Genomic DNA, 24,575 nt, shown 5'->3' on the forward strand with positions numbered 1-24,575 from the left:
CAGATTGTTGGTTGGGTAATAACACCCTTTTCTGTAATCCCCCCGCTGTGTTATTTGGGTATCAGATCTCCATAAATGGCCTCTCTGGCTGTTAAGCAGCTGCCACTTCCCACCCCTGAGGTGGCTTTGTTTTACGGGTGGGTGAATCAGTCCTTGCATGTAATTTTGAAATGGTTAGGGAGCCTTTGGGACGAGAGTGTAAGTTAGCAACATACAAATATGTGTCTTAAGGGAAAGAAGGTTTTATTTCTCTCAAAAGACAGTTGTCCCTATGGACTCACAGGACAGGAGAAATTGAGTTTGAATTTCAGAGTATTCACTTTTTATAACAAGGAAAAAAGGAGAGGTAGATGAACATAGACACGAGCTAATTCAGGCCAGAGGAGAATGTAGGTAGAACAGAACTGATTTTGTGTGTATGTGCCCACATGTACACTTGACAGATAGATGCCTGTGTGAGGTGAGAGATTTACTGTTAGCAGGCAAGATGCTTTGGGTTTGGGTACTGGGAGCATGACTGTGGGAAGATAGCTTACAGATGCACTTTCGTTACTACTTTAATTAGCTACCAGGCTTTCCTAACGGGTCATACTTACCTTCACTCTTCTCTTGTTCAATAGTCTGTGAATCCTTATATTGTGAAGCTGTCTATTGTGGATGACGAGGCTACGCTCAATGTGAGTATCTAGATTCTGGACTTTTTGGTATTGTCTTGCTTGCTTGCAGTGGCCTTATTTTCAGTGAGCATTAAAAAGATAAGAAGCTGCTGGACAGTGGTGGTCCATGCCTTTAACCCCAGCACTCGGGAGGCAGAGTCAGGTGGATCTCTGTGAGTTCAAGGCCAGCCAGGGCTACACAGAGAAACCCTGTCTCAAAAAACAAACAAACAACAACAAAAAACAAAGCTAAAACAAACAAACAAAAAACCCAGAAAGAGCCAGGTGTGGTGGTGCACACCTTTAGTCCCAGCACTGGGGAGGCAGAGGCAGGTGAATATCTGTGAATTAGAGGCCAGCCTGGTCTATAGAGCTAGTTCCAGGACAGGTTAACTAACTAACTAACTAACTAACTAACTAACTAACTAACTAACTAACTAACTAACTAACTAACTGACTAACTAACTAAACCAAAAACCCAGGAAGCAGTGCGCTTTATAATAAGTTTGGTTGTTTTTTGAGGCAGTCTTACTGTGTAGCCACATCTGGGCTTAAACTCTGGTCTGCCTCTTCATTGCTGGAACCATATGTGTTTCCTGGTGCCTGAAAAGAGCATCGGATCCCTGGAACTGGAGTTACAATGGTTGTGAGCATCCATGTGGGTGCTGGGAATTAACCTGAGTGGCAAGTGCTCTTTACTGCCATGCTGTCTCTCCAGCCCTGGAATTTCTGCTTACAGAAATACAATCTGTATTGTATTGATACTATTTATAGCCTGACTTTAGGAAGCTGAAACATGAAGGATGATATATGTCTGCTATATGCATCTGTAAAATGACATCTGCTTTCTGGATATAGGGCGAAAAAGATGACCAGGTATTTGACTTTATTTCCTTACTCTTCAATCCTTTTGTTGTTGTTGTTGTTTTTTCAGACAGGGTTTCTGTGTAACAACTCTAGCTGTCTTATAGCTCACTTTATAGACCAGGCTAGCCTTGGACTCATGGAGATCTGCCTGCCTCTGCAAGTGCTGGGATTAAAGGCATTCACCATCACTGCATTTCTTTATTTCTTTTAATTTCCCTCATGAAAAAGAATGTTCATGTCTTTACCTTGTGACCTTAGTAGGTCTTTATAATATGCCTTACAGATTCTGGAGAAAAGTGGGTTGGTCATTGTCTTAGTTAGGCTTTCTATTGCTGTGAAGAGACACCATGTCTATGGTAACTCTTATAAAGGAAACGTTTAATTGGAGTGGCTCACTTACAGTGCAGAGGTTAAGTCCTTTATCTTCATGGTGGGACATGGTGGCATTCAGGCAGACATGGTGCTGGAGAGGTAGCTGATCTTTCTACAACAGGAAGTGGTCTGAGTGTCACACTGAGTGAAGCTTGAGCAAAGGAGACCTCAAAGCCCACAGTGACATACTTCCACCAGTGAGGCCATGCCTACTCCAAAGCCACACCTCCTAATAGTGCCACTCCCTATAGGCTTATGGAGGCCATTACATTCAAACTACCAAAGTTATTTTAATATTTATTCTATGCTTCTTTGCTTTCCTTTCCTTTCCTTTCCTTTCCTTTCCTGTTTTCTTCCTTCCTTCCTTCCTTCCTTTCCTTCTTTCTTTCTTTCTTTTTAATTATGCTAGCCACACGACTTTAATTTCAGCACTTGGAAGGCAAAGGCAGGTGAATCTCTGTGAGTTTAAGGCCAGTCTGGTTTACATAATGAATTCCAGGACATCTAGGGCTAGTTTTGTAGTGAGGCCTTATTTCAAAACAAAACCAAAAAAACCCCACCACCAAAAATTTGTTACATTTATTGTGTGTGTGTGTGTGTGTGTGTGTGTGTGTGTGTGTGTGTGTGTAACTTGCAGAGTCACTTCTCTCTTTCACTCTGTGGGTCCTGGGGATTGAACTCAGGCCCTCAGGCTTGCCAGCAATAGCCTCTACCTGCTGAGCAGTCTCACCAAGCCCTTTCCTGTTTTCTTGCAGCCTGAGAGTGGCTTGCCTATTATACTCATCTTCATTTAATCTGAGACTCAATGTCACTTTTGTTGTGACTGTTGGGATTATGTGAATCTTTTTGTATGAATCTTTTGTTTAGTCCCTTCAGAAGTGAAAATGATCCCAGGGAACTTCTCTGCTTTTTGCCTCTTGTTACTCAATATTAAGTGACCTGTGGGAACATTAAGCAAAATAATTAATTAGTAACAATCTTTCCAAAGAGGGTTGCTTTTCTTCCTCCTTGGTTTAGGATTTTCGCTACTTTGACTAAACAAACAAACAAACAGAAATTCTACTTAGAATGTCTGTCCTTGACTCCAGCTTTCTGGCAGACCTTCTTGGGTGTAGACTTTAGGGTTTATTGTTCTCCCCGGCTGTGATGCCAAAAGCACCTGAAAGTCCCTTGCTTATTTCAGGTGTGCTGTGTTTTCTCTTCCAGGGAATGGGGCTTGTGATCACTCAAGCTTTATCTGAGTACAACAGGTGAGTCTACTTCTCCACAGGGGAGAGGGCTGATTTCCTCTTGAACTGGGTGAATAGGGAAAGGTTTGTTAGAATTCTTAGATGAAAATTCCTAACCAGTCCCAAAAGCATAGGTAAGAGGTCTGGCTGGATGGGATGTAAGTGCTCAGCTTGATGGTACCCGAGGGTTTGTTTTCTATCACCAGGGGAGAGCAGCCATCGTGTTAGTGTCCACCTCTAGTTCAGACATTTAGGCACATTCTTTTTCAGCCTTCGGTATTTTGTTGTAGAGCATTTCACTATGGTCATAGCTACAAAGCATGCTTTTCCTATCCAGTGTGTCATGGAAATACCATTTTCCATGTAAGAAAGCTTCTGAAGCACCACTTTAAAATTCTTCTTTTTATTCTTCTTCCCCCCCCCCCCCAGACAGGGTTTCTCTGTGTAGCCTTGACTGTCCCGTCTTGGAACTAGCTCTGTAGAATAGGCTGGCCTTGAACCTTGAGGCCCACCTGCCTCTGCCTCCAGAGTGCTGGGGTTAAAGGTAAAGTCCTTTAAAAGAACAGAGAGAAAGCGTACTGAGTTAGGTCTCATTTGACAGATGTGCATATGTTGCTTCCTTCCCCTGAGAATTGAACCCAGGGCCTTTTGCAAGCTGAGAACAACCTCTGTTACTGAATTACACTCATGAGCCAGATGTTTCTTTTTCATTAATGATTTCAACTTCCCAGAGTCCTTGTTTAGTCTCAGGCTCTCTTAAGTCAGCGCTTGCTTTTCTTCATCCCATGGGTAGGGAAGGATTTGGCATTCCATGAATTGGCCCCAGAAGTATCAGTAATCCCACTAAGGGCCAGCCGGTTTGTCCCATCTCCACAGATGTTTTAGCGCTTCAACTTTCTTCCTCCTTCAAACAAACAAGGTTTTCACTGTCACAGCCTGAAAGAATTTTCACTGCCACACTTTTCAAGTAATCATCTGTTTGGGAAATAACTAGATCAGCCATATGCTGGAGGAATTTCACACTTTTGCAGCTTGCTTTCTAAGTCTCTCCCAAAGTAGCCAGGCTTTTTGGTACACACTCCTTCAAGAGCAGATGGGAGCTTCTCAGCTTGCGGGGGCCTGCGGTGGCTAGAGCGTCATCCTGCTTTAGTTCTGGAGTCAGACATTCTGAGAGTACTCTGCCCTGATTACCTAGAATGTCAGGGTTGAATATATACTTGTTAAAAAACCTTGAAGTTTAATTTAGTTATCTTTTTAGGCAGTATAAAGACAAGGAAGAAGAACACCAGAGTGGTTTTTTCTCTGCCTTAACAAATATGGTAAGTTTTTCCTTCCTGTTGAGAAGTACAGGAAGCCTCCAGGGGTGGGCATATTTGGGCTCAGTTCAGATATCTTTGAGGTAGTGGTGTGAGGAGAGTGTGGGTATTCAGAGCAGATTCGATTTTATTTAGAACTGTATTTTCTCCATTTACTTACTCTTTGGAGACAGACCCTCAGTTTTTAGTATAGGCTGGCTTGGTACTCACTCATGACAGCCCTTCTGCCCTACCCTTCCCAATTTTGGTTATATTTTGGGCCACCAGACCCTGGTTGGAACCATAGCAGTTTTATCCAATCCTAAAACCAAGTTAAATAGGGAAGAGGGGAGCTTTGATTTTTCTGGGACTGATTTTTTTTCCTGGTTAATTAGTAAATAAAAAGTATAACTGGGCTTAGTAGCAGATTAATCCCATAATTGGGAAGGCTGAGGCAGGAAAATTAAGAATTTGAGGCTAGCCTGGGTTACATAAAGAAATCTGGTTTCCAAAACAAAGGAGGAAACTGGCATGGTGGTCCATGACTTTAATCCTAACACTTGGGAACAGAGGCAGGGAGATCTCTGAGTTCCATACCAGCCAGGTCTACAAAGAAAGATAGAAAAGGTCTGCCTTAATGTAGACTTTTTCTGGGAAAGGCAGATCTCTATGAATATGAGGCCAGTTTGGTAGATACAGTGAATTCTAGGCCAGGCAGAGCTATGTAGAGAGGCTCTGTCTCCACCAAGAATTGGCCTTGCAGTCCTAGCTACTTGGTAAAACGAGGAAGATAATTTGAGCCTACATATTCAAGACCAACTTGAGCAACATAGTTAAGATTCCATTTCAAGAATGAGTTGGCTCTGTTTAGAAGTTGACTGTAGAACAGAGTAGAAGGGGGTAGATATGAGTGTTGTTTCATGGTCTTCTGTGGCCACATGATCCCTAGTGGCTGTATCAGACATCTCACTACCATGCTCTGTTTACATGGTGCTGAGGATTGAGCCTGCGCTTTGAGCATGCCAGGCAAACATTGAAACCACAGGCTGGAACTAACTGTGTACACCATACCTCCTGGCAAGAAAAGGAATCTTTAAAAAGATGAAATAAGTATAAAATGGAAAAAAAGAAAGGGAGATAGATAGGTATAAGTGGGTCCTCAAACGGAGGCAAATTTGGAACCCATTTGTGGGGGGCATTTTGTTCAAGTGCCCTAGAGCTGAGATAGTTTGTTTATTCAGCAAAACAATTGTTCTACCACCCTGGGCAGTTTTTCTCCTGGTGCCTAAGCATTCTTAACCCTTTTCTTCTTAGACCCTGATTTCAGAAGAATCTTATAAAGGTTTTAACTCTGAGACATAACTCACAGAAATGTCTCAGAGGCTATATATAGAATGTGAATTTTATATTTATACTTGTTTATATGAATTAGAGTATATTGTTCTCAGACATCTTCAATTTTTTTAAAGGTAGGGTCTCATGAAACCCAGGATGGCATTGAATTTGTTCTATATAGCTGAGGATGACCTGGAACTCTCTGACCCTCCCTCTACTTCTCAAGCACTTAGTTTGCAGGTGTGGACCACCACGTCTGACTTCTGATACTATGTGCATTAAAGGCAGCTTGTGCCAATTACTCATTGCCTTCCTTGACAGGGTGTGATCTGAAAGGAGAACGGGTTTTCCATAGACAGCTCTAGCTGGTTGATAGCAGCCTGCTTTCTCTGAAGTTTAAACATCTATTCCTTTTGAGACAGGTTCTGACACTCTAGTTCATGTTGGTCCTCACTACCTGTGTATCCCAGACTAACTTGAACTTGTGAGTTTTAGATTATAGCTGTGAGGTATCAGGACAAGCTTGAAGTTCTTGGTAAGTCAGTTTCTGACTGCAAGTAAGTGGCTGCCTGGAGACGTGCTGTGGTTACAGTATTTAGGTTGACATCTACCTTGATACTTACACATTGAAGACTTAGTAGGAATCTTATTATTTTATTTATTATTTGTAAGTCTTTCACAGTTTTCATAGTGGTCTGGATTTTGTGTCACTGATGGCCCATAGTTCCTTGTTCTTTGCTACTACATTAGTTTTTCATTGATTAAATCCTTAGGCACAGAGCTGCTCTCCTGGCCTCTTGTGTAAAATGTGTGATTCCTCTTTCCTTCCACAGGTGGGCAGCATGTTCATAGCAGACGCCCCTGAGAAAATCTCGGTACAGTAAGTACTTGGACTTTGTGTAGGCTCTCTTGCTGAGTGTGAGAGCAGAGAGCAGAAAATGTAACCTCCTATCGACCATTTACAGATTTAGAACATCTTTTGGAGGGATTAGGACTTTTTTTTTTTTTTTTGATGTTTTCTGAAGTGTTTCATGTGTTTTAAGCAACAGTGGATTCTTGGAGAGCTCTGTTTTAGAGGCTGGGGTTGATAGGATGCTTACTTAGCATGCCTGAAGTCCTTGGCTTGATCATCAACGTTAAATAAACTGGTTGTGATTGGCACATGCCTGTTATTCCAGCGCTCCTGAGGTGGAGATGGGAGGATCAGAAATTTACCATCTAGACAACATGAGATCCTGTGTTAAAGAAAACAGAAGTAAAGTTTTTGAGACATGATCTTGCTATGTATAGTCCTGGCTGCCCTGGAACTCCCTGTATAGATCTTGGCTGGCCTCGAACTTGTAGCAGTTCTATTACCTCTGTCTCCTGAGTGTAAGGTCACTATTATTAGTTTTGTCTCTGGAATGAAATGAATGAGGGCTGGGTGTAGCCTCTTACAGCGTTAGGTGGGTAGGAGTGGGAAGAACTGGTCCTAGGGCTTCAGGTTCTTAACCTGTGTTCTTGTGCATATGTCCAAAAGGTGAAAATAGAGGGGTTGGTGATGAGGAGCTCTTGATGGTTATAATGTCTCACATTCTCTACTCTTTAAGAATGAATCTTATTTGTTCTCCTTTTCTTTAGGACCAATGAGGCCATTCTTCTGGCACTTTATGAAGCTGTCCATTTAAATAGAAACTTCATCACAGTGTTAGCTCAGGTTGGTTATCTTAAAAGTCCCAATCCTGGCTGGGTATGGTAGTCTACACCATTAATACTAGCACTGGGGAGAGAAGTAGGTGAATCTCTATGAGTTCAAGAACAGCCTGGGCTATATATTGAGTTCCTTCCCAATTCCTTTCTCCCTCAAATTTTATTTATTTATGTTTAATTTTTATAATGTTGTGGAATCAAATCCAGGACCCCATACATATTAGGCAAATGCTTCTCTGAGCTGTATTCTCAGACCTCGCCTTAAATTTCATACAGATTTATTCCATTAGAAAGTCCATTTGAGCTGGCAGTGGTGGCACATGTCTTTGATCCCAACACTGGGAGGCAGAGGCAGGTGGATCTCTGTGAGTTCAAGGCCAGTCTTGCTAGGAGTAGGTTTTTTTCCCCCCACCGGTCTGGTCCCACCACCGCACAGGCCCCAAATAAGACGCAGAGGCTGTATTGGATATTAAATGCTGTTGGCCAGTTACTAGTTTCTTATCTGCTGGCTTTGTCTTAAATATTAACCCATTTCTATTAATCTAAGTACTTCCACGTGGTCTCATCTTACCGGAGAGAGGGGCTGGAGCTCTTCTCTCTCCGTCCTCCATCTTCAATCTCCTTCCTACTATTTCCTCTCTTCTCCTAGTTTCCTAGTCCCACCTATCTTGCTTTCCTATTGGCCAACAGTGCTTTATTCATTAACCAATATGAGAAACGTATTTACAGAATGACATCTCCCATCACAGTCTGGTCTACAGAGCTAGATCCGGGACAACTAAGAACATTAAAAAGAGAAACCCTGTCTTAAAAAAAAAGTTCATTTGGCTGTGCCTGTTTAAACTCAGTTTTGTAACAAAATGTTGCATAAGTTGCCTATGGTTTGTGTTGCGCTCAAATGAATGTGTTTAACTAGTACTCAGGTAGGTCTAATGGCATGCAACATTAATGGCTGGACTAGTTTACTGATTCTCTTAACGTTGGAAAGAGCTGAGATGTGGCTGGAGAGATGGCTCGGGAGTTAGGAGCACTGGCTGCTCTTCCAGGACCCGAGTTCATTTTCCAGTACCATATGGTGACCCACAACTGTCTGTAACTACAGTTCAGGGAATCTGACCCCTTCACAGACATACAAAACAGATAAAACATTCATGAACATAACATTCTAAATCAATAAATAATAAAGAAACTATGAAAAATTAAAAAAAAAGTTGAGATTACTACATATCACTGATGGGAGATGTCATTCTATAAATATATTTCTCATACCGGTTAATGAATAAAGCACTGTTGGCCAATAGAAAAGCAAGATAAGCGGGACTAGGAGACAAGGAGTATTCTAGGAAGTAGTAAGGAGAAGTCAACATGGGGAGACCGGGGAGAACAGAGGTCCTGCCTCACTCTCCGGTAAGATGAGACCACGTGGAAATACTTAAATTAATAAAAATGGGTTGATACTTAAGGCAGAGCTAGCCGATAAGAAACTAGTACCTGGCCAACAGCATTATACGTAAAACAGTGTCTCAGTGTGTATCATTTGGGGCTGGCGCCACAGTGGGTCCAGCCGGCAGGGGAAAAACCTTACTCCCTACATATTACCTAATAGAATCTGCTGGTATTAGTTGCTCTATGGAGTTATTGGGGTTTTCTGTTAGGCTGCCTTCTTTCTAAACCTTTATGGGAATTACAACTGGAGATAGAATAGGCCAGGTCACTTACACTATTATCTTACCAGAGAACAAAAGTAAAAACAATCATTCTAAGCAGGATGTGTTAGTTAGTAGACAATTGAGGCCAAGAAGATATAAGGTACTTGCTCCTATGCCTAAGGGGTAGTTAGCACAGGAAGGGACTAAAACAAGCTAGGACAGAAGCCTATGAAAACTATCTTTCTTTAAAAAGTGAAGTGTTTTTATCTTAATGGCACACTGTTTAAAATATGCTTGTAAGTTTTTTTTTTTAATACTTCCCCTGATGGGAGATGTCATTCTGTATATGTTTCTCATACTGGTTAATGAATAAAGCACTGTTGGCCAATAGGAAAGGAAGATAGGAGGGACTAGGAGACAAGGAGGAAATAGGAAGTAGGAAGGAGGAGTCAGCATGGAGAGTCTGGAGAGAACAGAACTGCCATTCCTCTGCTCTCGGTAAGACCATGTGGAAATTACATAGAAATGGGTTAATAATTAAGATAGAGCTAGCCGATAAGCAACTAGTAACTGGCCAACAGGATTATATCTAATACAGAGTCTCTGTACATTATTTGGGGCTGGCGGCGTGGCGGCAGGACAATACCAAGGCAGCGGTAGGAAAAAAGTACCCTTACACTCCCCCTCCCTGCCCCTTTTTAAAGTGAGACAGGATCTCACTGTGTAGGCCTGACAGGCTGTCCTTGAACCCAGAGGTCCACCTGTCTCTGCTTCCTGAGTTCTGGGATTGACAGCATATGCCACCATGCCTGTGTGTGTATTTCTTTTGTTTCTTCTAAAGGAATCCACTAGTAGAATTTTAACTAAAAAGTATGGCTGTGTTTTGAAAACAATATGCTACTTTGGGGTGTGTGTTAGACTCTTACTAGTTTTCATAAGATAATGAAGAAAGTTTATCTACTATTCTCACCAAGTCTCTTGTCTGTCCATCAAATTCCATAACAGGCTGAGGAGGTGAGAAAGGTAAAGACTGGCAAAGCTGCTGAACAGGGAAAGGATTGGAGATGGAGGAATGGCAAAGTGGTTAAAAGCACTGGCTGCTCCTCCAAAGGACCCGGGTTTGATTCCCAGCACCCACATGACAGCTCACAACTGTCTCAACTCTAAGATCTGACACCCTCACACAGACATACATACAGGCAAAACACCAATGCACATAAAGTAATAATTTTTTTAAAAAGGAAAGAAAAAGGAATGGGATCCTAAAAAGATCTATCCCTGAGCCTCCTTCCTCCAGTAGATGTGGCGGTGGCTAAGGAAAGCCGAGAACATGGGTCACCTGTGTTGTCCACTCCAGATTTGCCTCTGCCTTCACATTCTTCATATTCTTGCATGTTGTTTTCCCTTACATTGTGTGTGTGTGTGTGTGTGTGTGTGTGTGTATGTGTTAATGTAGAGGTCAGAGGATGACTTTTGGGAGTTAGTTCTGTCCTTCTACCATATGGGTCCTAGGACCAAAATCAGGTCATCAGCTTGGCAGCAAGTACCTTACCCTCTAAGCCATCTTGCTAGCCTGCATGCTCTTTTCCTTTTTAACAGTAGTGCTGCCATCAGCATAGCTCTTTTCATGATTCCTAGCGCCCCCTTAGTTTACCTACATCTGTCTGTCAGTTCTGTGGCCATGAAAATAGTATATACATTTGAATAATTTATTTACTGTTTTTTTAATATGGCTCTACAGAAAAACTTGTGTAATAGAACCCAAATTTCATAATGAAATTCATAATGAAATTCCATGGTGCTTCCTGCTGGAGCTCAGCAGGCGTCAGTGGTTATCAAGCACTCAGGGGCGCTGAATGCAGGTCCTCAGTGAGCTGTTCGTCTCAGTTTGCTCCAGTAAACATGATCTTCTGTTTTCTTACCCATCTGTTCCTCTTTCAGAGCCATCCAGAAATGGGGTTGGTGACAACCCCTGTCAGTCCTACTCCAACAACCCCAGTCACACCACTTGGAACCACTCCACCCTCTTCTGATGGTAAGGCCACCACTTCTACAGTGTTCATGACCAATATGATTTTAGATCTTTCTCTCCCCCCCTTTCCCCTTCCTTCCTTCCTTCCTTCCTTCCTTCCTTCCTTCCTTCCTTCCTTCTTTCTTTGTCTCCCTCCTTTCTCTTCTTTTTAGAATCACAGTTTTTCTGTATAGCCCTGGCTGTCCTGGTCTGTAGATCAGGCTGTCCTCAAACTCAGAGATCTGCCTCTACTTCCCAAGTGCTGGGATTAAAGGCGTGCACCACCATTGCCTGGCTGGCTCAGTGTTAAGCATAGCTGTATTGAGCATAGAATACGTTTCTTAATTTTTTTAAAGTAATAATCCTTTTAATTTGTTTAAGTGGGTAATTAGTGTTGGTATACATCTGTAATCCCAGCTACTTGGCGATTGAGCTAGAAGGATGACAAATTCCAGGCCTGCTTGGTCTGCATAATGAGTTCAAGGTCAACCTAGTGGACTTATTGAGGCCCTATCTCAAAATTTAAGACAGGAAGGGGATAGAATTTAGTGGTGGAGCCCTTGCCTAGCATTGGTGAGCGTTAGGTGTAATCACCAGACAGAGGAAGAAGAAGGAGAGAAAGAAAAGGAAAACAGAAAGGGAAAGATTTGTCAGCTGGGGACTGTGTCACATGCCCAATATTCACAGCATCTGGGGTCTGAGATGCTCAAGAGCCACATGAGCACAGGGATTTGAGACTAGCCCGGGTGACACAGTAGACTATTGTGCAGGAAAAGAAAAGAAAGTATATGATGCTGTCCTTTAGACTGTCTCAAGTCCCAGAGATAAGTCTGGAAAGATAAGTGAGTGGAGTGTTTCCTTGTGTGAGAAACGGCACGTGGAGCTGGAGAGCAGCTTAGTGATGGAGAGCACACCTCTGCTGCAGAGTTCCCAGCACTCAGTTCCCAGCACCCACATCAGGCAGCTCTCCACTGCGTGTACTTGACAGAGAACCGACAACTCTCGCCCTCCAGGCACAGGCACACACATCCACATAATTAAAAATTATAAAAAAGTAGTTTATTTAAAACCATGTGTGGTAGTGTAACCCCAGCTGCAGTTTGGCTGCATGAAACGTCTCAAAAAAATTGCTAGCCAGGGTTATGGTAGTAGTATACCCATAATTCCAGCTCTTGGGAGGCAGAGGCAGGTAGATTTCTCTGAGTTCAAGGCCAGTCTGGTCTACAAAGTGAGTTTCAGGACAGCCAGGGCGACATAGAGAAACCCTATCTTGAAAAACAAGCAAACAAACAAATAAACCCCACAAATACACAACTAAGAAACAGTATACCCCTGAAAGTACTCGTGGGATGCTTGAGGGACATGCACAAAGCCCTGGATTTGCTTGCCAGGGCCTTACAAAAATTTGGCATTTCAGAACATGTCTGTGATAGAGAAGGAAACAGGAGAATCAGAAAAGTTCAAGGGCATCCTTAGCTACAGAGTGAGTTTGAGACCAACCTGGCCTTTATGAGACTCTGTCTGAAAGAATTGAAAAAAATCTACATTAATACTTGGTGTTATGTTTCAGATGTTGAGCTCATTTTGTGTAAATGGGTTTAAGAAATACCCAGCTTTGGGACTATCAAGATGGTTCAGTGAGTAAAAAAGTGCTTGCTGTACAAGCCTGACGACCTGAATTGGATCCCTTAGTTATCCACGTAAGGGGAAAGGAGAGATGTCCTCTGATCTTCCTATGCATGTATGGCAACATGAGCTTCCCACAGTAACAACAACAACAACAACAACAATAATAATAGTTTTTTGTTTGTTTTGTTTTGATACAGGGTTTCTCTGGGTAAGAGCTCTGACTGTCCTGTAACTAGTTTTGTAGACCAGGCTGGCTCAAACTCACTGAGATCCACCTGCCTCTGCCTCCTGAGTGCTTTAGTTGCAAATGTTCATTGCATTGAGTTGTTGGCCTGGTTCAAGGCCTCTGGCTTATGCTAGCTGCACCATCAATACTGGATCCTCACTGAAATTCCCCCAGGATATTCTGCTGTTTTATGAGTCATGGAGATCCTGTGGCTATGGGTCCACAGGACCAGTCCCTTCAGGTCACAGATGAGGTGGATGTTAGGGTCAGCCCCTATGCACACATCTACCCTCTCCTCCCTCTCTCGCTCTCTCTTTCCTTCTCCCCTTCCTTCCCTCCTTCTCCAGACAGGGTTTCTCTGTGTAGACCTGTCTGTCCTGGAACTTGCTCTGTAGACCAGGCTGGCCTTGAACTCAGAGATCTGCCTGCCTCTGCCTCCCAAGTGCTGGGATTAAGTTGTGTACCACCACATTTTATGTTTTTGGTTGTGAGCCTAGCCTTTAACGGCTGAGCCATCTCTCCAGCCCAGTACCACCACATTTTAATATGGCTCTTTGCATTTGAATTTTAAGGCAGTATAGGCATCAGAGAAGTATGATAAGGAGCTGTCATTGATATTTAGATCTATGGCAACAAATTGGATCTGTTTAGAACTGAAAGCCAAATTCCAGCATTTCTGAATGAGAAGAAGCTTAGTGAGAGTTGTCTGCTTGTCTGGTTCTTCAGGCCACTACATAAACCAGTGAAGACACTGCACTTTCTCTTTAAGGATGGCTTGCCTAGTTACCATGGATATGAAAGCCGTACATGTGTGTTTGTGAGTGTGTGTGTATCTCAGTTCTGTGCAATGCTGAGGTTTGGATGCTTCAGTTCAGGGAATTGCCTCTCAGCTGTTGATTGTGAACACTTCACCCACACACTTGATTATGCAATGGCAGGGTTTGTGCTTACCTACAATCACTGAGCTTTTAGTCTTCTAGTGGGAAGCTTGTCAGCCCACTTTCAGATGACAGGTCTCTCTTGACAAAAGCTCCTGGGAAGATTACAAAGGCAATGGTTAAGGAATGATACTTGCTTTGGGAGGAGATTTTAATTTGTGAGGGATTTGATTCTGTCTTTATTTTATTCTGCTTTTCTTCTCTCCTAACTCATTTCCTTTCTGTAGGGGTCCTAAGTTTTATAGCCTTATTTTCAATTTTTGGTTTTTAATTATAGTGCTGTTCTGTAGCCCAGTTATATTTAAAGGTATGTCACTGGTACTATTATTTTTAAAAGCCAGCAGTTAGCAGTAACATTTGTTCGCAGCTCAGACTTGACATTTGACAACTCCGCCTTGGCATGAGAGGACTTTCTGGTAAACTAAAAATATATATAGTTCTATATTTCTACATATTATGTAAGATAGTTTTCTAGTTATCGCTGTGTGTGAGTGGGGTAAAACTTCCAGTTACTAGTTAGATAAGAAAGGGATGATTATGGATTCTGAGTTCAAAATGGCTGTGGTTTGAAGTGAAAGGCCTATTGTACCTTTGAGGTTTGTTGTTTTTTTTTGAGCCAGGCTCTCTCTTTATCTCCCAGTCTGTCCAGGAACTCTTTTAGTGCTTCGATATAAAAATCAGTTTATCTTTTATTCGTTCTTAGGTGCCAGATTATGGGGAAACAGCCAAGGGTTGGGCAGGCTAATTTTTTTCTCATAAGGCTTTTGCTGTGTGTTGTGGAACAGTAGAATACAGTGTTTCCCATGGTTAATAAATGTCCTCTGCATGCATTATAATAACTCCAGGGGGATCCATTATGGTCATGAATACATATTATGACTAATATCCCAAACCTAGCAGTATGTTCATAGTTTGAAATGTAGCAGAATGTAATAGATTTTCAAATGTCCCTGGGCCATCTTGAGGTTCTTTTTGTGTATGTATTATATTTTAGACACTGCTAAAGTACTTAATAAGTTGACTAATTCTAATTTAAAGTCTTTGAATCTTGGGGACTCTTAAGTTAAAGCTACTGTGGTCAGGTCAGTTCTGGTCTGATTCCCATTGTTCATTGGGGCCAGGACAGCAGAGGAAGGATCTTCTGGAAATAGGAGAGGCGTGTACTGTTCCAATTCAAGGGTGCTAGTCAGCAGTGTCCACCAGTTTCCAGTCTGATGCTATATTTCAGGTTCCTTTTCACAGCAGAGATTAAAGGGTAGAATTTGAACAATTCTGCCTTAACTTTTGCTGCTTTCATCTTGGGTACTTTTAGTGTAAGGGCTTGTTCTGCATAGTGAGCAAATTTCCCTTATTAGGAAGAACTTTTCGTTTATTTTAAGCAAGAGACTCATCAAAGCAAGGCTCATTCGTATTCACTACAACTTTTTCCTTTAGTTAGAATGACAGTGCCTCTAGGAAGGACCTCCAGCTGTTGATTACTTGGGGCTGGAATGGAATTAACATCCTTTTCTAGGATGTTAGGTGAAACAATGTCACTGGATTGACCCTAGGTGAAAAAGAAGGTTGACAGGTTTAGGGAGAGCATAGGGACTCTAGAGGCCTAGTAAGACTAGATAGAAATTTTATGGAAAATATTTGGTCCTCTCTCTGTTGTGGGAAAAATTTATTTAGTCATTTTCTTGCCTGCTGGCAAATTGGCTATGTGGGTAGAAGTGTTAGGTGGAATGTGCTATGGGCTAAGTGTTCTATTTGTTCTATTCCAGTTATAAGTTCTGTGGAACTCTCACTGGATGCAGATGTACAGACCAGTAATCTACTGATAACCTTCTTAAAGTATAGCTCCATTGTCATGCAGGACACTAAAGGTAAGACATGCTGCTTTGGAGGTGTGGCTAGCAGTGGCTTAATTTTGAGGCTTTGACCTATGAACCCTTGGGGCCTCCTGTGTAGGTGATGACCTGGTCTCTGACAAACAGTGATTTCTCACTGTGGGTGACAATTAGGTGGTGTTGGGAAAGCCTGGAGTTGGAGGAATATATAATTATAGAAAAGGAAAAATTAGTAAGAGTTTTTAGCAGGTCTTGGTGAGTGGATGCACGGTCTTCTGTGTGGGAAGTTGGGTGGGGGGGCATTAGCTTGCTTCAGGGAATTCCTGAAAGCATTAGCTTGTGGTAAGAATTAGAGGAGATTCAGAGGGCTGTATTTCTTATCACTTAAAATAGAAATGTCACTGATTCTAGATACAGCGTGGAAGAGGGAGAGAACTGAGGGTTGGGATTGTTTTGCTGTGAGGTAAGGGCCGTTGGGGCCCTGGGCACGGCTCACCAGCATAACAGCGTCATGGCGGCTGGCGCCATGCTCCTGGCTCCTGGTCTTCATTTTGCAGCAGCTTTCTTTTTCTTTTTGGTTTTGATTTTGTTGTTTGTAGTTTTCTTTTTGTTGTTGTTTTTGGGACAGGGTTTCTCTGTGTATATTTGCCTGTCCTGGAACTAGCTCCTATAGACAAGGATGGTCTTGAACTCACAGAGATCTGCCTGCCTCTGCCTCCCAAGTGCTAGGATTAAAGGTGTGTGCCACCATTGCCTGGCAATTTGTTGTTTTGTGATAAATTGAGATCTGTCTGTCTGTCTGCCTGTCTATCTTTCTATCTGTGTTAAAAGAACTGTACAGTGATCACCTGTCTCCCACTGACACTCACTGTGCCGGGTTGGCCTTAAACTCCTTTTGTTTGGACTGTATCCCTTTAAAGGACATTGGAGATACCACTCTACTTCACGTTTAAGTACTTTGGCCTCATCTCCAGAAATTAGAAATGTTTTCCTAGATATCTAAAATGTCATTATTATGTCTAAAGAATCCAACAGCATCTCTCTAATTGTGTGAAAAACCAGTTCACATTGAAGTTTCTCCTGTTACCCTCAAACCTTTCTCTTCTCCTTTTTATAAAACTGGAAGTCCCATACATTTATATTAATTAGTAGCTTTTAAGTTAGATTTAAATTTTCTTCATCTTTATTTTGACACAGGGACTCATTGTGTATCTCTGTGTGGCCTGGCACTCACTATGTAGACCAGGCTGTCCTTGAACTCACAGACATCTGCCTGCCCCTGCCTCCATAGTTCTAGGATTAAAGTCTGCACCACGTGGCTTGTCTTGATCTCTGCTCTTCTTCCTTCCTTCTCCCACTTAAAAGCCTCTTCCCGTCAAGTCCCCATCCTGATTTCTTTCTTTGTTTCTTTCTTTGTTTCTTTTTTTAAGATTTATTTATTTATGCATAGGAATGTTTTGTTTTCATGTATGCACACCAGAAAAGAGCATCATATCATGGGGCTATAGTTACAGACAGTTGTAAGCTGCGGATTGAACTCAGGACCTCTGAAAGAGCAGCCAGTGCTCTTACCTGCCGAGCCATCTCTCCACATCTCTATGTATGTGCCCCTTGCTACCTTTATGTCGCCTTTTGTGTGTGGCTTACTGAGTTTCAGTGCTGTTTGAATTTATGTGCATGAGTATGTGTGCCTAAGAGCATGTTTGTGTACCACATGCGTTGGGCAGGAGCCTATGGAGGTTGGAAGAGGGTGTGAGATCTCCTGGAATTGGAGTTACAGACAGTTATGAGCTGTCTTGTCAGTGCTGGGAACTGAGCCAAGGTCATGTCTTCTGAAAGAGCAACGATTATTGAGACCATCTGTAACACCCGCCCCCACCAGTTTAATTACAGGGTTCTTGCTAAGTGTGGGTTGGAGGTTATTTTCTGGAGCAAGGGTAATTTAACCATAGCCACACCACTGAGGAATGACATTCCTCCCCCAGTAGCTGTTAATTGCCAGTAGTCCCAGAAAGAAGGATGGGTCCTCACAGGTCCCTCTATGTCCATGATGAAATGTCCATGCCCAATCTTTTTTTTTGAGACAGGGTTTCTCTGTGTAACTTTGTAGACCAGGCTGGTCTCGAACTCACAGAGATCTGCCTGCCTCTGCCTGCTGAGTATTGGGATCAAAGGCGTTTGTCACCACCCGGCCTAATGCCCATTCTTGTGTATATTTGCTTTGTCAGGTGTCTGGCTCTCACATTCCTTTTGTTCCCTCTTCCTGATGTTTTCTGAGCCCTGGAGCAGGTGGTAAAGCTGTCCCATTGAAAGTCAAGTGTTCAACATTACTTAGTTTTGACACTTTGGCAATTACTGGTTTCTGCACTAGCCATGGTGTCTTAGGGTTTTTCTTGTATGTCTATAGCAACTCTTATAAAGGAAAACATTTCAGTGGGGCTGCTTACAGTTCAGAGGTCTAGTCTATTATTGTCATGGTTGGAAGCATGGCAGCATGCAGGCAGACATGGCGTTGGAGAGGTAGCTGAGAGCTCTACATCTGGATCCACAGGCAGCAGGAAGAGAGTGAGAGACACTGAGATTGTCTTGAGCCTTTGCAACCTCGAAGTCCATCCCCAGTGACATATTTTCTCCAACAAGGCCACACCTCCTAATAGTGACACTCCCAATGGGCCTGTGGGGGCTGTTTTTATTCAGAACACTACACCATGGGCTGTTCTAGTAAGAGGCTTCTCTGATAAAGACTTCTCTCTCTTGATTTCTTTCTTTGTCTCAAGAATCCTAGGTTGGCCTCATACTTGTTCTTTTGTAGAGGCTAGCTTTGAACTCTTAATCTTTCTGTCTATTTACAAGTGCTGGAATTACATATGTATACTACCATACCCACTTGAGTTATTAACTTATGACATGAATAACTTCAGATTCCCGTATATCATAAAAGCCAATTTTATTGTAGAACCAAAACCTGCTAGAATCCATTGTTTTTGCTGCTTTGTCTTCTGTGAGGAGAGTGTGCTGCTCTGAGGTGGTCTGAGGCCCCTTTCAGCATGGTTTGTACTTCAGAGGGCTTTTGTTTTTCAGTTGAGCAGCTTTCTGTTATGAGGGTTTTCAAGAGCTCTAGAAAGGAAGGAAAGACCAGGTTCAGGGGCTCCAGAGTGAGGAGAAAGCACCGTAGACAGTGATCGGAAAGATGAAAGATGACTATGGGAAGTGAAGAGTTTCCAGAGCTAAAGGGAGCCTGGTGTGTGAGTCTAAGCTGTGCTGTGTTCAGACATTGCATGCTCTATTGGAGATTGCTGCCTTGAAAGCTTGGGCTTTTATCTGATTTCTCTTTCAAGAATATGGAATATCAAGAGATGAACTCCATGCACATACTCCCTGTCACCAACTCTTAACATAGGACAGTCCATTGAGAACTGCTGAGGTGGCTGATTTTTTGAGACTTGACGAGTGAGATCTGGTAGGCGAAGATAACAAGACTCTTGTGTGTCTGAGTTTCCTGAGGCTATTTCTTCCTTATGGAAATGGGTAAACTGTTTCTTTCTCTACAGATATTGCAACAACCACAGCAGAAAGAAATTGCATGAATGTGACCCAGAAAAAAATGAACTTTTAGCTTTTCTTAATATAACACAGTGAATTGAAGCTCTTGGAATGCATATTTAGCTCTAACAGTTACATAAGCATCTGTTCTGGTCACTTCAAATTCATAAATACAAGCCCAAATTATGGATTAATTAATAGCCAGTATGGGTGTTCATAGTGTCTATAGACTGCAGTATATCTTTGCCAACAGGCAAGGACAAGGTTAAGTATGCTGAATAGTTAACTTCAAAAAATGGCTGTTGTGTGGTTCATATGTCTGTCTCTTCTCTTGTTTTATCCCAAGACTTGCTGTACCATGCCCTGGCTACAGGATCTCATTATCATTGTTAATATTATTATTATTCCTGTATGCATACATACACACAATATGTGCATGCGTGTGCGTGCGTGCGTGTTATGTGTGAGTTGCATGGGTGTGCCAGAAGAGGGTGTTAGATCCTTTGGAGGTAGAATTACAGTCTTGAACTACCTTATGTATATATGTTAGAAACTGAACTCTGTCCTCTGGAAGAACATTCTTTAACCACTGAGCACTTTGCATCATCCTGTATTACTTTGTATGTTATGAAGTATAATAAAGTAAATAGTATGATAATAAAGTGAGTGTGAACATACTACACTACACGATTTTTAAAAAACAGATGTTATTAGGTCCTTCCTATGCAGTTTTTGAAATTTTATGTTTTCATCTCCTTGTTTTGGTTCTACTTTTAAAATCTTTTAAAAATACTTGGTACTTTGTGTCTTTGGTGGTGTTACCTTAAAGAGAAATCTGGTTTCTCTTTAAAATAGGCACTAGGGTTGGGGAGTATTGTTTAGTAGTAGAGCTCTTGTTTACCACATCTAAGACTCTGGGTTCAACTGGAAGAAAAGGCATGGGCATGATAATATGATTAGAAGGGTTACATCTTGGTTGGATATTTTACCAGGATAAAGAAAAAAAAAAAAAATTCTGGGAGAATTCCTTTGCCTAAGAGGGAAGCAGGACTTAATTTAGTACCACCCTGATTTTGGTTCATGAGTGTGTTTTTATCTGTATACAGATGCAATGTGTGTGTGTGTGTGTGTGTGTGTGTGTTGTGTGCATGTGCGCATGTGTGTGCATGTGTAGCAGCTTTGGGTGTCATTCCTTGGACACTGTCCACCTTTTTTTTTTTATTTTTTGAGACAGGTTTCTTACTGGCTTAGAACTCACCAAGTAGGTGAAGCTGACTGGCCAGCGAGCTCCAGAGATCCCGTTTCCCTGATTACAAGTGTACCCCAGGCCTTTATAAAAGTGAGGCCCTCATGCTTGCCCAGCAAGTACTTGACTGACTGAACTGCCCCGCAGCCCTTCACTCTCGCCTCCCGTGGAAGCCCCTCTTCATGATGTGCATTTGTGTTCTCTACCGATATGTGATTTGGATTGTGTATAGAGGAGACTTTACTTTTTTCTTTGCAGATGAACACAGGCTTCACAGTGGCAAACTCTGTCTGATTATCCTTACATGTATTGCAGAGGTAGGTCTTATGGTGAACTTTGGTTTCTTCCAGAGTTCTCTTTTCTGCCCACCCCTGTTTTCTACCCTTGTTTCATGACTCGAGGTCCTTTTGTGTGGTCCATCTCCTTCCTCTAGAATGTGAGCGTAGGTATCAGGGCCCTTGCTCTCATCACCTCTGAGTTCTCATTATCTGGCGCACAATAGAGACTCAGCAGTATTAGATGAATTAATGATGACTTTTGAGGTGCTGGGAGATGTCACTCTTGGTAGTGTGCTTGCCTAGCATTTATGAGGCCCTGGCTTTGATTACCAACACCACATATAAAACCTGACCAGGCACAGCACTCTGGAAGCAGAGACAGGAGGATTCGAACTTCAAGTCTTTCCTTGGCTCTAGTAGTGAGTTTGAGGCCAGCTGGGGAATACACGAGGCCCTATTTCAAACATGACAAAACAAAACTGATATATAGTAACTATGGTAGTTGAGAATAGGATAGATGGTTCTGGCTTGGTTCTCCAAACATCCCCTTTTTTAAAGACAAGGGTCTGTTATAGTTCAGGCTGCCCTTGAACTTCTTATGTAGTTGTGGATAACCTTGAACTTGTGACTGTTTTGTTTCTACCCTCTGAGTGATGAAGTACAAGCACACAGTGTCCCACCACACTTGGTTTATGTGGTGCTGGGATTGAACACGGCCTTGATGTGTGCTGGGCAAGACTATGCCACGTGAGCTACATCCCCATCTCTATTCTGGCCCTGAACAGTTCTAACCAAAAGATTTCATACTTCCTAGAAAACCAATCCTTTTCCTTTGGAGCTGCCCAGGTTGTGTCTTTTGCATTTAGTAAACTCAAAAAGGGGGCAGAGGGTTAGAAGAGGGACAGGAGAGTGGCTGCGCTTCGGTGGTGACCAAGAGCTGGCGGAAGAAGAGATGTGTATGAGCCACTTTTCTCATTTCTGTGATCACATTCTAGATAAGTAGCAATTTTCATGTGGGTGAGGTTGCTCAGCCGGTAAAGGCACCTGCTGCCAAGCCTGTCCATGAGTTTGATCCCTGGGGTCTTCATGATGGAAGGAGAAAGTTGACTGACTTTTTTTTCCCCCTGAGAAGGGTTTCTCTGTATAACAGCCCTGGCTGTCCTGGCACTCACTCTATAGATCAGGCTGGCCTTGAGCTCTCAGAGATCCACCTGTCTCTGCCTCCCAAGTGCCCATAGGGCAGTACATCTAGGATGAGTCTTCAATCCCTTAGTGTGATCTCTTGGAAGACACGCTTGTCAGGCTGTCTGTGACAATTATCTTTGGAAAGATGCTTCTTCATGAGTAGGCTCTTTTGGCTAGGTTGACTAGTATTGACATCCAGGCATGGTGGGACTTGAGTTAGTTTAGAGCTAACTGTATAGCTTCTGCCTCTGCTGGCAGAACTCCCTTCCCTGGTCTTTGTGTTTTAAGAAAATAGCCAAGGTAGTCCACAGGGGTGTAGCCGTCTCTCACATGTTCCCTTTCTGTGTTCTCTGTGGGAAGTTGAGCTCTTTTCACAAGGCTCAGGGGGATGTTGGTTCCAGAAGAGCTACTTATTAACAGTGGGCCTAGTATAATTGCCTTTCAACAATATTTCAAAGAAAATCTTTAAAGGAGTTGTTTCTCACAAATTGTAACAGTTCCTTGTAATTGGAGTCTGTTGGCATGTCAAATCTCAGAAAGGTGTTGGGAAAGAGCCAAGGGATGTTTATTTCCAATGTGCTGTGAGAAGGGTTTGCTTTTCCATCAGTCTTTAAGACAGGGAGGGACGGGTCTTGTCTGCTTCAGTGATGCCAGGATAGCAGTTCCTTCCCGCTGTGCTGAAGTCACTCCCGGCAGAGCGCGCACAGGCCCCCTCATTCCTAGAGCCTCATGGGGCGCCAGCACATGCACCCTCCTGCCCTTCTAAGAGCCTCCAGCTGTCACAAACACAGCTGACTCCTTGGGCAGATGGAAAGGAAGAGAGAATAGGAAAACAGATTCCTCTCATCATTTGTCTCAAGTCTCTGGATTTTAATTTTTATTGTATTTAATTTTCTCAGAGATCTTTGACCCATTAAAGACATACTGGGAAATTATACTCAATTTCATGGCTTTAAGTAAGGGATTAATGTAAAGGCTGTAGGCTTATCACATTAGCTCTCCAACTGATCCTGGAAGTAATTTATAAAGGTCCAAGGATTTGGACTGAGAATGTAATTCAATTGGCTAAGCACTTGCTTAGCATGACAAAATCTGGGGTTCAATCTCCTCCTCTGTATAAACTCATATGCCTATAATCTCAGCACTCAGAGGCGGAGGTGAAGGCAGCAGGAGCAGAAGTTCAGGGCTATTCTTAGCTTCAGAGGGATTTAGGCCAGCCTAGGCTAGAGACCTTGTTTTGGGCTTGTGGGGAGGAAAGAGGGAGGATTTTATATGATATATTTCAAATGCATGCATTCATGTCTGCCTGCTTGCTTGCCTTTCTTTATTCCCACCGTTCTTTGTTTCTCCCTTCCGCCCCACCTCCCATCCCATTTCCCTTCTGTCTTTTAAAAATGTGTATTTATTTGTGTGTGTGCATTCGTGCATATGTGTGTACTTGTGTGTCTTGGCTTGCATATGGAGCTCAGAGGACAGCTATGTGGGTTGCAAGGATCAAGCCCAGTTAGTCATGCGGCTTGGTGGTAAATGTCGTTAGCCACTGAGCATCTCACCAGCTCCTGTCCCTCTGTCTTTCTTGCTCTTTCTAGCTTTATTGTATTTCCGTCTTTCCACAGGGTCTCATGCATCTTAGATTGGGATTAAATTGGCTGTGTAGTTCAGGGTGACCTTAAATTTCTCCTCTTCCTGTCTCCATCTCCCAAATGCTGAGTATTATAGGCATGTGCCGCCATGCCCAGTTGAGTCTTATACACAGTTCTCACATCTTACCTCTTCTATTTTTATTAGGATCAGTATGCCAATGCATTTTTACATGATGACAACATGAATTTTCGAGTAAACTTACATAGAATGGTAGGTGTGACTTCCTTCTACTTCTTGTTTTTAATAGACAAGTGTTTGTGTGTTGTCTGAATTGGGATGAAATTGACTCTTAAAGAACAAATGTAGCTGGATAATTGTGCCTAGAGGGTTCAGGGCGTGATTGCTTGTCCTCAGATCCATGTCTGTCTTGGGGTTTTTTGTTTGTCATAGAACTATCTTTTGCTCAGCTGAAGATAGAAAGATCCACAACCAGCTGAGCAGTGGTGGTGCACACATTTAATCCTAACACTCGGTATGTAGAGGCAGGTGGATCTCTGTGTTTGAGGCCAGCCTGGTCTACAGAGCGAGTTCCAGTACAGCTCATGCTACACAGAGAAACCCCATCTCAAAAAACAAAAAGAAAAGAAAAAAGATCTATAACCAAATAGCTGCTATAGTAATATTTGAGAATATAACATAGATTTAAAAAATAATTCAAGTCTACGTCTCTTATTTTCAAAAGATAGTATTTATTTTTTCGTTATTTTAAAAGTTACATTGTGTGTGTATGTTCAAGCATGTGTGCGTGTGCATGTATGTGCGGATGCCCATCTCTCCTCTGCATGTGTGTGTGTGCACAGTGTAAGTGTGGGAGTGGGCGTCAGAGGATGGCTGCAGGAGTGGAGTGTGTTCCCTCCCTCTGTGTGCGTGTGCATGTATGTGCATATATGTGCGGATGCCCATCTCTCCTCTGCATGTAAGTGTGGGAGTGGGCGTCAGAGGACGGCTGCAGGA

At 42.6% G+C, this 24,575-nt stretch overlaps 1 protein-coding gene across 1 annotated transcript in view; it reads left to right on the top strand.

Moving 5' to 3' along the window:
* Positions 1–24,575, top strand: part of Armh3 (armadillo like helical domain containing 3) — a 159,143-nt gene that overhangs the window by 34,575 nt on the left and 99,993 nt on the right. The window contains exons 9-17 of the mRNA XM_051199991.1: positions 621–677; positions 3,102–3,145; positions 4,383–4,443; positions 6,588–6,634; positions 7,375–7,450; positions 11,034–11,127; positions 15,660–15,761; positions 20,773–20,831; positions 23,766–23,831. Coding sequence (XP_051055948.1) covers positions 621–677; positions 3,102–3,145; positions 4,383–4,443; positions 6,588–6,634; positions 7,375–7,450; positions 11,034–11,127; positions 15,660–15,761; positions 20,773–20,831; positions 23,766–23,831 — 606 coding nt within the window. The remainder of the gene's footprint in view (positions 1–620; positions 678–3,101; positions 3,146–4,382; positions 4,444–6,587; positions 6,635–7,374; positions 7,451–11,033; positions 11,128–15,659; positions 15,762–20,772; positions 20,832–23,765; positions 23,832–24,575) is intronic.

The sequence above is a fragment of the Phodopus roborovskii genome, unplaced genomic scaffold (genome assembly GCF_943737965.1).
Source record: "Phodopus roborovskii unplaced genomic scaffold, PHOROB, whole genome shotgun sequence".
Lineage (NCBI taxonomy): Eukaryota > Metazoa > Chordata > Mammalia > Rodentia > Cricetidae > Phodopus > Phodopus roborovskii.